The following is a 14,208-nucleotide window of genomic DNA, read 5'->3' as shown; positions in this document are numbered from 1 at the left end:
GCTCTGGCCCCCTCCCACGCCAAGATCCTCAAGGTGGTTTCCAACTCTGCGGAGGGGCGTCGTGGGGGTGGGTTTGGGGCCCGCTCTCAGGCCGCGCTGCCGTGCTCTCTCTCGCAGCTACTTCCGGAAGGGCCCCTTCTTTGGCCTGGCCTGCTTCGCCAACATGCCCGTGGAGAGCGAGCTGGAGCGTGGTGCCCGCATGAAGTCCGTGGGCATCCTGTCTCCGTCCTACACCCTGCTCTACCGGTACATGCACTTCCTGGAGAACCAGGTTCGGTAGGTGCTCCGGGGTGGGGGGGAGGTCTGGAGGAGGGGGCGACTCCTTGTCCCCCCACAGCCTTGGATCACTGGGAAATAGTCTTTTGTTGCTCTTTGGGGCCACACCCAACAGTGCTCAGGGCTTATTACTCCTGGCCTTGTGCTCAGGGATCATTCCTGGGTAGCTCAGGTGGGGGGGGACCAGATGGGGTGTCAGGGATTAAACCTGTCTCAGCCACGTGCAAGGCAAGCGCCACCCGCTGTGCTATCTCTCAGGCCCCAAGGGCCACTTGATTTCAACCTGGGCCCCATCTGATGTGTCTCTGCTCTGTCACAAAGCGTGGGGTAGATTTTGCTTTCCCTTCCTGTTGGCGCTGCTGTCGATTTTGTTTCATTAGAGAATTTGTTCCTCGTAATAATTAGACTTAATTCCTTTCAACCACTGCAGTAATCTCCTTATCCTGTGTGAGCAGAGTTGCTACCCCTTAAAAAAAAAAAACGAACAAATAAAAACCAGAACCATTTGTTGTTTGGAATACTAGGGGGTTTCTTTTGGCTAGTTCTCAGCATTTTATTTCATTATTTTGTTCTGTACTCTTACATTTTATTCAATTAAAAATTTTTTTTTATTGAATCACTGTGAGATACAGTTACAAGGCTTTCATGATTGAGTTTCAGTCATACAATGTTCTAACACCCCTCCCTCCACCAGTGTACTTTTCCCACCACCAATATCCCCAGTTTCCCTCCTGCCACCCCCCCCACCCCACCCCTACCTCTGTGGTAGGCATCTTTCTTCTTATTCTCTCTCTACTTTGGGGCATCGTGATTTGCAATACAGATACTGAGAGGCCATCACGTTTGGTCCTTTATCTACTTTCAGCACACATCTCCCATCCCGAGCGATCTCTCCAACCATCATTGACTTAGTGATCCCCTCTCTATCCTAGCTGCCTCCTCCCCCAGCTCATGAGGCAGGCTTTCAACTATGGAGTAATCCTCCTGACCTTTGTCTCTATTGTCCTTGGGTGTCAGTCTCATATCATATTATTTTATATTCCAAAAATAAGAACAGTCATTGTATATCTGGCATTCTCTTTCTGACTCGTTTCCCTTAGCATGATACTCTCCATGTCCATCTGCTTATAAGCAAATTTCAGGACTTCATCTTTTCTAGCAGCTGTATAGTATTCCATTGGGTAGATGTACCATGGTTTCTCTAACCAGTCGTCTGTTCTTGGGCACTTGGGTTGTTTCCAGATTCTGGCTATTGTGAACAGTGCGTTCTCAGCATCTTAAGATTGTACACGTGTACTTTATTTAGTACGCGGTTCTGTGTATTTGGCAAATGCAAAGGCAGTGGTGTTGGCATTTCACTTTGTGCTTGGGAATTTGTGTTGTACCTTTTTCCTGATTTGCCATAGGTTTGTTTCTGTGCTGAGTTGTCAGGGATGGAGATCATACCTTTGTGTGTAAAATCCAGGACTCCTCCCCTCTGCAAAATCCCCATGTTATCCATCTCTCCCTCCCACCCCCTTTGTCCTCTGGAAAGCACCAGAGTTTTGACCGAGTTGGAGGGGAACCTGCATAAGGAAGCGGTAAAGTCTGAGGACCTGCATTCTCATTATGCAAGTAGAATTTCATTTAGACTGGGATGGAAAAGAAATCTGCACCCACTCCCTGAGGCACTAGTAAAATGGTAATGCGTTTCCCACGCCCTTGTTTTCTCTTGTGTGTTATTCCTTTTTTCTTTCTTCTTTGTGTGTGTGGGTGGTACCAGGGATGAGCCCGGGGACTCGCACATGTGAGCGAGGGCGTTTCTGCTGAGCCACATCTCAGTTCTCTATTTGTCTCCTCACAAGTGTTTATTGTTTATTAATTAATAACTATTAATTTATTGTTTATTAATTAATAACAAAAACAAAAAAGCACTATATATGCAAGGCCCTAGTATACATAAACTTTTAAAGCCCCTCCTTTAAGCGCTTATCATTTACTTTATGTATATAATAATTTATAATATATTGCATGATATATTATATAATATATAATATAATGATCATTCTTTGGGGATGATTCTTTAGGAATGGGCCACACCAGAGGACTGCTGGGTATGGACCAAACACACATAGACACACATAGACACACACACACATACGCACACACACATTTCTTTGTCATATATATTCCTATTTTTTCTTTAACAATATATTTATGTATTCATCTGTATGAAACTACCAAGGACTTAAACTTTTTTGACCTTGTCAGAGAGATGTTTGCTGTCAGTATTCAGAGAACATTTCTAAAATAGAAAAACATTTGTGCTTCTATTCAGTGAGTCTCTTGGGGGCCACACCCAGAGGGGCTCAGGGGTTAAATCCTGTCTTTTCACTCAGGAATTATTCCTTGCAGTGCTCGGGGGACCCTATGGGATGCTGGGGCTCGAACTGGGTCAGCCACATGCAAGGCAAACGCCCTCCCCGCTGTCCTACCTCTCTGGCCTCCCTCAGGGATCATTCTTAGTGGCCTGGCTGGGGGCGGGGGCAAACATTGCTGGGGAGACCCTTATATAGAAATTAAATAATCATTAAATATCACTGTATCACTGTCACTGTTGCTCATCGATTTGCTCGAGCGGGCACCAGTAACATCTCCATTGTGAGACTTGTTGTTACTGTTTTTGGCATATTGAATACGCCACGGAGAGCTCGCAAGGCTCTGCCGTGTGGGCGGGATACTCTCAGTAGCTTGCCGGGCTCTCCGAGAGGGTCGGAGGAATCGAACCCAGGTCCGCCGCGTGCAAGGTAAACGCCCTACCCACTGGGCTATCGCGCCAGCCCATCATTAAATAAAGATATAAAATAAACTATGCATAAAAGTAAACTATTAAGATAACAAATTAGATATAAAAGAATAATAAAAATAACAAATGATGCACTTAAAAACCTATTCTTTGGAAAATGAACTTGGGAAACTGGTTTCCCAGAGAAGCAGTCCATTCTCAAGGTTCGCAAAGCGAGAGTGACAGGGAGCGTGAGCCAGGCCCCTGGCCGGGCACCGGGGGCCCTTGACGGGCAGTGGCCGGGACCAGGGGGCCCTGCTCGCCTCACCCCTGGCTGCTCATCCCTCACTGCGAGTGTTTCCGTCTCAGGCTTGGCCCCCCCCCCCCCCCCCCGCGCTCCCGCCGCATCCTGGGGCAGGGGGAGAACTCAGGGGTCTGGGTCTCTGCGGTCTCTGCGGCCACGGAGGGGAGTGCCAGAGGGGGGGCGCGGGCTGAGGCTTCTCCCCCTGCCCCCTACAGGAAGATGGGAGGGGAGCAAGGGTGTGGGGAGGCGGGGAGCGGCCCAGAGTTGGCCCTGGGCTTCTGGGCATGCGTGTACGCTCCTCCAGCGGGGATTGTGGGAGCCTCGGGAACCCGCTGGACGGCCGGCAGGTGGACCTGTCCGTGGGTGGGACACGCTTGGCTGAGCCCTCTGCACAGTAGACCAAAGACCCCGCCTCCAGGCTCCTGCCTGCCCCGGGAGGCTGAGCAGTGCCAGCCCGCACCAGCCCTGGCACGGAGGAGACTCCACCCCTTGGCTCACCCTGCCCCCCAGAATCCCCTGGTCTCTTTGCCTCCCTGAGTCTTGACTTTGCCTTCTAGAAGTTTCCTTAGCTTTACCCACTGTGGCCATTCCAAAATCTGTTTTGGAGTCCAGACCCTTCTTTTTTAATTTATTTATTATTTTTGGTGGGAGGGGGGAGGCAGGCGCACCCAGCAGTGCTCAGAGCTCTGCACTCAGGAATCAGTCCTGGTGGGGCTCGGGGACCAACTGGGGGGTCAGGGATGGAACCTGGGTCAGCCGCCTGAAAGGCAGGCGCCGTCCCTGCCGTACCGTCGCTCCAGCTCCAGCCGAGAGCCCCACTTTCGTGTCTGGCTTTCTCCTGGAGTCTTATTTTGGTTTTTTTTGTTTTTTTGTTTGTTTTGTTTTTTGCTTTTTTTGAGTCACACCCGGCGATGCTCAGGGGTTACTCCTGGCTCTGCACTTGGGAATCACCCCTGGCAGTGCTCAGGGGACCGTATGGGATGCTGGGAATCGAACCCGGGTTGGCCGCGTGTCCGAAGGCAAGCATTCTGCCCGCTGTGCTATCGCTCCAGCCGTCTCCAGGAGAGAAGAGGCGTCTCCCCACCAGGCCCTTTCGAGCCTGTGTGAGGGAGAAGCGACACGGGCCCCGGGAGCACGTGATGCCACAGTCCCCCGTTAATGCTCAGCGATTCGCCACGCATGCGCGGCCAGCCAGGAAGACACGGAAATGTGATCTTGCCCGTGGGGCCCTGAGACCAGCTCTGGGACTGGGCAGTAGGAGACGAGCCGTCTCCACCTCGGCGCCAAAGGAGACGTCCACACCGTCTCCAGCTCCGTCCCCAGCCCTCGGTGCGCCCTGTTCAGTTCTCGCGTCTGTTTCCAGAACGCCCAAGTGTGTGTGTGTGTCTGTGCACGTGCCAGTGTTCTCCCCGCACCCCTCTCTGTAGGGGCAGGTGGAGTGTGCGGGTCCCACCGCTGTGTGCAGGGATTGCTCCTGGCCACACAGGGGTGAACCTAGATGGGGCCGGGGGTCAGACCTGGGCGGCTGTGTGCATTGCGAGTGTGCGCCTTCCCCTCTGCCCTGTCTCCAGCCCAGAGAGGCGTCTTCCTCTTTCCCGCGCTTGACACAGGGTAGCCTGGGGCATCTCGGCAGCGGACCGGGAGAGCGGCCACATTGTTTCTCTTGCTGCTGATGCTTCTGTCGGGAAGTGATGGTTAGCTCAAATGGCAACATACTTGAAAGGTTTTGTATTTTTTGTTTGTTTGTTTGGCTTTTTGGGTCACACCCGGTGATGCTCAGGGCTGACTCCTGGCTCTGCACTCAGGAACACTCCTGGCGGTGCTCGGGGGACCCTATGGGATGCTGGGAATCGAACCTGGGTCGGCCGCGTGCAAGGCAAACACCCTATCCACTGTACTATGGCTCCAGCCCTGAAAGTTGTTTTTTTTTTTAACTTCCTTTCCATAAACAGGTGCCCCCAAGCAGTGCCCCGGGAGTGATTCCTCGTGATATTGGGTGAACTGGGCCTGACAGTTCAATGCTGGACTCACAGTATAGTGCTCCCTGAGTCCAGTTGTGTTGGGGACCACTAGGAGACCCCAGTAGCACTTGGACCTCCCTGGTTATCCCTGGAGATGCTTTTGGGAGTCACTAGCTGCCAGGGATCGAACTTGGGGCCGTGGGGGTTCGAGACGCGTGCCGTGAGTCCTGAGCTCTGTCCCTGCGGGTGTACTTGAATTTGGACGGTGCCAGATGCGTTCACAGAGACCGTGTTGCACGCCCCGCTGTGACGTGAATGATCTCTCCGTACAGCCCTGCCATGCAAAAATAAAACCTGGGGGTTTCTGGCATTCTAAGGGGCAGAAAATTGAAAAGATGCCGAAGTAGAGTTTTTATCTGCATCTTTCTTCTGCACGCCATGAAGCATCTCGATGGAGAGTTTGGAGTCCTTTTTTACTTCCTGTGAACGTTTTCTCACCCTGGCTCCATTCCTTTGGGTTGTTGTTGGCCTTTGCTCATTCCTTCCCAGGCGTGCTCTGCAGAGGGGAAATGTGTCCTGGGCGCTGGGGATTGAAAGTGTATCTGCACTTTGTCATTCATCGTTTCATAGGAGATTTTTTTTCCCCCTTTGTGCACCCAGATGTTTCTCTTCTTTGAATTCATTATCTTTTTATAGCTTTCAGATTTTGAGTCATAGCCTGAAGGAGTTTGCAGCTTGGTGGTTGAAGGGGGTGGAGGTAGCAGGAGAGAGAGGCCAGCCAAGGCCGAGGAGAAGGAAGGGGCGGAGAAGCCGGCTCTGCCCTGGGAAGGGACGAGCTGGCAACTCGGAGGCTTATGGAAAGGGACGGAAATTGGGGCCGGAGCGATAGCACAGCAGGTAGGGCGTTTGCCTTGCACGCGGCCGACCCGGGTTCGATCCCCGGCATCCCATATGGTCCCCCAAGCACTGCCAGGAGCAATTCCTGAGTGCAGAGCCGGGAGTAACCCCTGAGCATCACTGGGTGTGACCCAAAAAGCAAAAAAAAAAAAAAAGGGACGGAAACATCCACCCTGCAGCTGTCCTGCCTGTATACTAAGGGTAGCCCACGAGGGCTGCAGCGATGGCATAGCGGGAGGGCACTTGTCTGGCATGGGGCCAACCTGGGTTTGAGTCCTGGCATCCCATAGGGTCCCTGGAGCCCACCAGGAATGATCCTTGAGGGCAGAGCCAGGAATAAATAAGCCCTGAGCACCGCCGGGCTCAGATATACCCCAAAATCAATATGTGTGTGTGTGTGTGTGTGTGTGTCTCTCTCTCTCTCTCTCTATATATATATATATATGTACATATATATGTATCACTGTCACTGTCATCCCATTGCTCATCGATTTGTTTGAGCGGGCACCAGTAACGTCTCTCATTGAGAGACTTATTGTTACTGTTTTTGGCATATCCAATACGCACGGGTAGCTTGCCAGGCTCTGCCGTGCGGGCTTCATACTCTCGGTAGCTTGTCGGGCTCTCCAAGAGGGGCGGAGGAATCGAACCCGGGTTGGCCACGTGAAAGGCGAAAGCCCAACCGCTGTGCTACCACTCCAGCCCCATATATATATATATATATATATATATATATATATATATATATATCATGTATTTCTGGTACCCCAGGCATATTAGTCTTTAGCCCACAACTGTGACTTCACTCTCTGCTCACAACCCCACCTGACAGTTTCTTGCTGCCCGGGAGAGAGGTCAGAACTGCACTGGAACTCAGAGAATTAGGAAAGGAAAGCGGTCCTCTGTAAAACAGAAGGACTGGGCTGGAGAGATAGCACAGCGGGTAGGGCGTTTGCCTTGCACGCGGCCGACCCGGGTTCAAATCCCAGCATCCCATATGGTCCCCTGAGCACGGCCAAGGGTAATTCCTGAGTGCAGAGCCAGGAGTAACCCCTGTGCATCGCCAGGTGTGACCCAAAAAGCAAAAAAAAAAAAAAAACAGAAGGACTTTGAGACACAGACCCACATTTGTGGCCCTCGGTGAGGCCAGACTGTGAGTCAGCCCGGGACAGCGGTGATGCTTTATCTCGGGGTTGCCCTTGGTTCTGTGTCTGTGTGGGGTGCTGGGGGCCCCTCCCAGGGCCCGGCCGGGGCTTCTCACGCCCTGGCTTGGTGCAGGGTGGCTGCACCGGGCTGAAAGGATCCGGGTTGTGCGGGGGTGCAGCAGTGGGGGCACGCACTCAAGCCTCACTCGTGTAATGCTTTATTCCTTGAGGAATATTTGCATTAATTCCTTGGGGTTCCCTTGTGGATGTGAGACTAGAATCTTCTCTTCATTTTTGGTTTTGAGGCCGCTGCCAGTGACTACCCTTGGTACAGTGCTCCCACCGCCCCCCCACCCCGCCCCTGCTGCCCCACACACAGAGCCTCTGCACTCGCCCCTGTGCACTCACCCCTGCGCATCCCGCCGGCTGCGGGAGCTTCTCGTAGGGAGAGAGAAGAGCTGCCTTGCCCCGCCCTGCACGCCGTGCCCGAGGGCTGAGCCCAATAGCCTCGGTCTCCAGGCACAGTCGACACTGTCCCCACTGCCCTCCCTGGCACCCCACCAGGGCCATCCAGTTGGGGTACTCCCGTGAGCACTTTAGCCAAAAATAAGAGCAGAGACAGGGTCTGGGAAGGCAGCTTGGCAGGAGAGCTCTTACCTCGCATGGGTGAAGTCTGGAGCTTAATCATGGCACAAGAAAGAATGATATTAATAATATAAATAAAATAATAATAATAATAATAAATAATAATATTAATAATAATATAACTTATTGTTATTATTATTAGGGCCAGAGCAATAGTACAGCAGGTTGGATGTTTGGCACTCAGCCAAATCAAGTTCAATTCCCGGCACCTGAGAGTTGCCTTGAGCACCGAGGCAGGAGTAAGCCCTGAGAACTGCTGGGTGTGGCCTGTCACAGATAATAATCATTGTGTCACTGTCACTGTCATCCCGTTACTCAAGCAGGCACCAGTAATGTGTCCATTGTGAGACTTGTTGTTACTGTTTTTGGCATATCAAATGTGCCTCGGGGAGCTTGCCAGGCTCTGCCGTGCGGGCGGGATACTCTCGGTAGCTTGCTGGGCTCTCCAAGAGGGACAGAGGAATCGAACCCGGGTCGGCCGCGTGCAAGGCAATCGTGCTATCCGCTGTGCTATCACTCCAGTCCAGATAATAAGACATTTGGGAATTTGCCAGGGAGATAGCTCAAAGGACGGAAGCTGATGCTTTGTCTGCAGGGGGCCTGGGCCCAACCCCAGTATCACAGGGCCCCCCAGTTCTGGGCACCAGCCCCGGGCAACAGGCCTGATGCAGGCATGCCGTGGGATTAGGAGACAGAAATACGAGAGAGCAAGCCCAGGGTCAGGGGGCTCACACCCACACAGAGTCCACCTGTCTAAGCACAGGATTTGTCGCTCAGAGCCCATAGTTACCCAAAGGAGAACAACATTCCCTGGTCAAAACAGTGTTCTTTTGCGCAACAAGGGGCTTGGTTTATTGGCACGCACATCTGTGTAATGGGCTTTCCCGAGCGGGGATTCTTCCGGGAGTCAGAGGGGAGCTAGAGCACTTACAGGACCCCACGGGGCAGCGTCCACCCCAGGTCCCAGGAGCTGCCCCTCGAGTGCAGCTTCTCTCCCACCCCAGACTTCTGGGGGTGACCCCCGAGCGCGGGCCCACCAGGAGTGTCCCCGAGCACTGCCGAGTGTGGTGGCCCCAATGAAACAGGAAAATTAAAAAGCAGGGTCGGGGGCTGGAGCGATAGCACAGGGGGTCGGGTAGGGCATTTGCCTTGCATGCGCCCGACCCAGGCTCAATTCCTCCATTGAGAGCCCAGCAAGCTGCTGAGAGTATCCCTTTCGCATGGCAGAGCCTGGCAGGCTACTGATACACCATATTTGGCATATTCAATAGGGCGATGTTTGCCTTGCACGTGGCTGACCCGGGTTCGATTCCCAGCATCCCATAAGGTCCCCTGAGCACCGCCAGGAGTAATTCCCGAGTGCATGAGCCAGGAGTGACCCCCTTGCAACGCCGGGTGTGACCCAAAGAGCAAATAATAAGTAAATAAAAAGCAGGGCGGGCACAGATGCGCCCCGTGGCATGGCTTCCGGCACACTGGGGCCACGGGCTTGGCCGTCTGCGCCGCATCACTGGAATGTGTTTCCAGCACTGGTAGCCTAAAGGAAATTCCAGGAGAAAAGACATCATAAGGAGGGTGAGTGTTTCCTGTGTTCAGTTGCCAGAACGGCCCCTGGGGACCTGGGCGGGGGCCGCGTGCTTGGGGTCACTTTGCTTTGGACTATTCCCTTATGAGGTAGCGGGTGGCGGCCACGCAGACCACAGACTTGGGCAGGGAGGGTTGAGTGCTGCCCCTTCCTCTCTTCCTCCCCCTCGCCCCCCCTGTGGCTGCAGGAGGAGCCCCGCCCTGGGGGAAATGGACTGAGACGCTGAAAGCAAAAGGCCAGGGGTCAGCAGCAAGGGGCTCCTGTTGGCTGAGGGACTCACGCCCAGGCCTCGCTCCTGCAGGAGCCTTTGGGTCCCCGTGTGGTCTTCTGTGTGTGCCCGCGTGTACCTGTGTGTGTCTGCATGTGTCAGTGTGTGCCTGCATGTGTCAGTGTTTGCCCACATGTACCTGTGTGTCTGCATATATCAGTATGTGCCTGCATGTGTCAGTGTGTGTCTTCATGTTTCTGTGTGTGTCTCATGTGTCTGCATGTCTGCATGTGCCTGCAAGTATCTGCATGTATGCATGTGCCTGTGTGTGTCTGCATGTACCTGTGTGTGTCTGTGTGTTTGCCTGCATGTGCCTGTGTGTCTGCATGTCTGCATGTGCCTCCATGTGTTTGCATGTCTGCATGTGCCTGCGTGTGTCAGTGTTTGCCTGCATGTCAGTGTGTCTACATGTGCCTGCGTGTGTCAGTGTGTCTGCATGTGCCTCCATGTGTCTGCTTGTCTGCATGTGTCTGCATGTCTGTGTGTGCCTGCATGTGTCTGCATGTCCCTGCATGTGTCAGTGTGTGCCTGCGTGTCTGCATGTGCCTGTGTGTGTCTGTGTGTGCCTGCATGTGTCTGCATGTCCCTGCATGTGTCAGTGTGTGTCTGCGTGTCTGCATGTGCCTGTGTGTATCTGTGTGTGCCTGCATGTGTCTGCATGTCCCTGCATGTGTCAGTGTGTGTCTGCGTGTCAGCATGTGCCTGTGTCCCCCTTCAGACAAGATTAAGACTCACCCAGAGATGGATTTAACCTTGTCACTCCTGTCTGCGTCTTTTCCCAAGGGCCGGAGAGAGAGGACGGGTATGGCGGTATGGCGCTGGCCTCTAGCCAGCCCTGGTTTGATCCCCAGTGCCACCGATGGTCCCCTGGAACACCACCAGGGGGCACTCCTGAGCTTAGGGCTAGTACCTGGGATGTAACCCAACCCCCCCCTTTCCGTATACTCCAGATTCCTTTCTCCAATATAACAGCCTCAGGTGCCAGAGGTTATGGGGCCACAGGCCAGCCCAGAGCCCCGGACCGGGCAGGTCCAGCACTCAGCACCTCTTCCCTGGGCGGTGGGGGTTGAGCCCCTGAACACCCACGTCTGCCCCTCTGGATGGGGAAGGGGAGGGACGACCCTGTTCCTCGATGGAGTCCTTGCAAGCCCCTAGTGACACCGGCCATAGTCGCCTTCCTGCACCTGAGTGGGGGCGGGGGGCGGGGGCGGGCAGTGCCGGCCGGGCAGCAGCCACAGAGCCGGGGCCAGACCTTGGCCTACCTCGGCCGCACCCAGTAGCCGTTAGCCCCGTCTGCGCCCGTGGGAAGGAGGAAGCGTGTCCCGAGGGGCTTCGGCCGGGCTGCTCAGGTGGACGCGTGTCCCGCAGACACCAGCTGGAGACGCCGGGACACTACTCCCACCTGGCCGCTTTCTACGAGGACAAGAAGGGGGTGCTGCACGCAGGGCCTGGCAGAGGCGGCAGCCTGCCTCCCGTCTACTGGCTGCCGTCTATCCACCGCTACATGTACCCCGAGATGAAGGTGAGCGCGCCCCCTCTCACGCCCCGGGGCGGGGTCTGTGCACGCTGGGAGGGACTTGGGGCGAGGACTTCACACTTGGGCTTCGCTTCCGATAGACAAGGCTGATGCTGGATGAACATGAGCACTCTCGGCTGAGAGGAAGCACAGGGGGACGGCACTGCCTGCAGGCAGCCCACCCAGGTTGGATCCCATTAGCAGCACCAGGAGTGGTCCTTGAGCACAGAGCCAGGAGTCAGGTCTGAGCACCCATTGGGTGTGGCCCCAAATAGAGAACTTGCTTTCTAGGCCCTTCTGTAATCGTGGGCAGTAGGTGCTGGACAGGCCAGGGCGCTGACAGGTGGAGGAGGCGGGCTGGATGCTGATGTTTGGAATGAGGAGTGGAGAGGAAGAGGTCAGTGAGAGGGCAGGAGCTGCATAGTCAGTCAGGGCTGGGGAGGTGGGGGTTTGGGTGTCCATCTGTAAAGTGGACGCTGTTGTCACTTTACCTAGCACTGCAGCACTCTCGTCCCGTTGCTCATTGATTTGCTCGAAAGGGCATCAGTAACGTCTCCACTGTGAGACTTGTTGTTACTGTTTTTGGCATATCGAATACGCCATGAGGAGCCTGCCAGTATCCCGTGTGGGCAGGATACTCTGGGTAGCTTGCCGGGCTCTCCAAGAGGGGCGGAGGAATTGAACCCGGGTCAGATGCGTGCAAGGCAGACGCCCTACCCGCTGTGCTACCGCTCCAGTCCGTCACTTTCCCTAAAGTCTAATGTTTAAAAAGAAATTGCACGGGGAAGTGTTCCCAGGTGTTTGCTGGTGCACCTGCCTTTGGACTGAAATATATTTCCAGTCCCCAGCACCTGCCCAGGTGTCCTCCCCTCCTCCCTCTCCCCTGCTCAGTCTTCTCCTCCCCTTCTCTCCCCTTCTCCTCCTCCACTCAAAGCATCTGAGGACCCCAGACCACACTTCAGTGGTGGCAGTGCCGGTGGGCAGAAGTGGCACCTGGGGGTGACAACAACAAAACCCCAGACTAACAGCTTCTCCTCCCTGTGCTCCACCTGCAGTGCTCTTCAGGAGCCCTAGGCTGTCTAGTCTATCCCAGGCACGTGGGCTGGGACCCAGGAGTATGCACGTGTGCCTGGCCTGCCCTTTGCCAGCAGGGCTCCTTCTGGAATAAACATGGGGAACCCTCACTGGGTCCTCCCCTCCCCCGGGGACGCCTCAGACCCACACGTGGCTCAGCACCCCTGGGTCCCACCCCCCCCTCCCGGGATGCTGGGAGAACGTGTGGCTCGGGAAATGGGACCTGCGCACCGCTGACTTTGCAGACAGCCTGTTCAGCATGGCGACCTTTGCACTCTGAACCCTGCTCTCCAGTCTGGGTGTATGGGGGTGGGATCTGGGGGTGAGTGGGAGGATGCGCATCCCATAGGAACGAGCCTCCTGGGGGATGTTTCACCCAGATCACCCACCCGGCCGGCTGCATGTCTCAGTTCATCAAGTTCTTCGGCGAGCAGATCCTCGTGCTCTGGAAGTTCGCCTTACTGCGCAAGCGCATCCTCATCTTCTCCCCGCCGCCCGTGGGCGTGGTCTGCTACCGAGGTACGGGGAAGGGCCACCGCCAGCGCGGGGGGCGGGAACTGGGCACCGGGGGGCCCTAGCCAAGCTGGTGTGGGGGTGATGGGCCGGGTGAGGACAGTCGCTGCTCAGAAAGGGGGATGGAAGCTGGATTCTGGGTCCAGAGCAGGGACGGCGTCAGCGTCTGCTGGCTTGCAGGGTTTTAGGAGGGAGGTTGGGTCTGGGGGAGAGTAGGGCCCGGGGGAGTGGGGTGCGGAGGCCCCAAGTTTACTCAGACCACATCCTGGGGAGGGGGCAATGCTGGCAGTCTACCAGGCCTGGGCCGGGGGCTAGATGGGAGCAGGCTATAAAGGGGTGAGAGGCAGCTGGACTCTTGGGGGCAGAGAGACGGAGGCCAGGGAGGCAGCGTTGCAGGGGAGTGGGGAGACATGGGCCCAGAGTGATAGCACAGCAGGTGGGCGCTTGTCTGCATCTCACCCGGATTCAGTCCCAGGCACCACAAAGGGTCCCCCAAGCTCCGCCAGGAGTAATCCCCAAGCACCACCGGGTATGGCCCAGAAATGAAAAAAGTGGAGAGGGGAGGGGAGGGAAGGGGAGGGGCGAGGCGGACTGGAGGGGTCAGCAGACTGGATTTGCCGGGACCTGCCAGGGTGTCCAGGAGGGCCCGGTTCTGCGGGGGTCACGGCGTTGAGGGGTGTTGCCTGGAGCCCTGGGGAGCACGGCAGTGGGTGGGCGGCAGGGGGCCCCCTCTCAGCCCGGCGCCCTCTGCAGTGTACTGCTGCTGCTGCCTGGCCAACGTGTCCCTGCCCGGCATCGGGGCCACCATCCCCGAGTCCAAGCCCTTCTTCTACGTGAACGTGGCGGACATCGAGAGCCTGGAGGTAGAGGTGTCGTATGTGGCCTGTGAGTACGGGGTTCGCCCAGGCCCGGCCCCCCGAGGGGTGGGGCTGTGTCCTGTGGGCGGTGCTGGGCTCCCGGGCCCAGACCGCTCCTGAGCCGCCGGGCCCCCCAGGCACCACGGAGAAGATCTTCGAGGAGAAGCGGGAGCTGTACGACGTCTACGTGGATAACCAGAACGTGAAGACGCACCACGACCACCTGCAATCGCTGCTGAAGATCAACAGCGCAGACCGGGAGAAGTACCGGCGGCTCAACGAGCAGAGGTGCGGGCTGTGCCCGCGCGGGCCGGCAGGGGGCGCACAGGCGGGTTCGCCTCCCAGGGTCTCACTGTCAGTGAGCAGTCCCTGCGATGGCCGGCAGGGGGCGCAGGGAGAGGGG

General features: G+C 55.9%; 1 protein-coding gene across 1 annotated transcript in view; it reads left to right on the top strand.

Moving 5' to 3' along the window:
- The window catches only part of DENND11 (DENN domain containing 11), a 35,148-nt gene that overhangs the window by 14,442 nt on the left and 6,498 nt on the right, over positions 1–14,208 (top strand). The window contains exons 3-7 of the mRNA XM_055123940.1: positions 118–276; positions 11,214–11,367; positions 12,816–12,954; positions 13,702–13,833; positions 13,943–14,093. Of these exons, the coding sequence (XP_054979915.1) occupies positions 118–276; positions 11,214–11,367; positions 12,816–12,954; positions 13,702–13,833; positions 13,943–14,093 (735 nt within the window). The remainder of the gene's footprint in view (positions 1–117; positions 277–11,213; positions 11,368–12,815; positions 12,955–13,701; positions 13,834–13,942; positions 14,094–14,208) is intronic.

The sequence above is a fragment of the Sorex araneus genome, chromosome 1 (assembly GCF_027595985.1).
Source record: "Sorex araneus isolate mSorAra2 chromosome 1, mSorAra2.pri, whole genome shotgun sequence".
Classification (NCBI taxonomy): Eukaryota; Metazoa; Chordata; class Mammalia; order Eulipotyphla; family Soricidae; genus Sorex; species Sorex araneus.
Note: the sequence above shows the minus strand (reverse complement) of the source record. Positions and strands in the feature narration are given on the sequence as shown.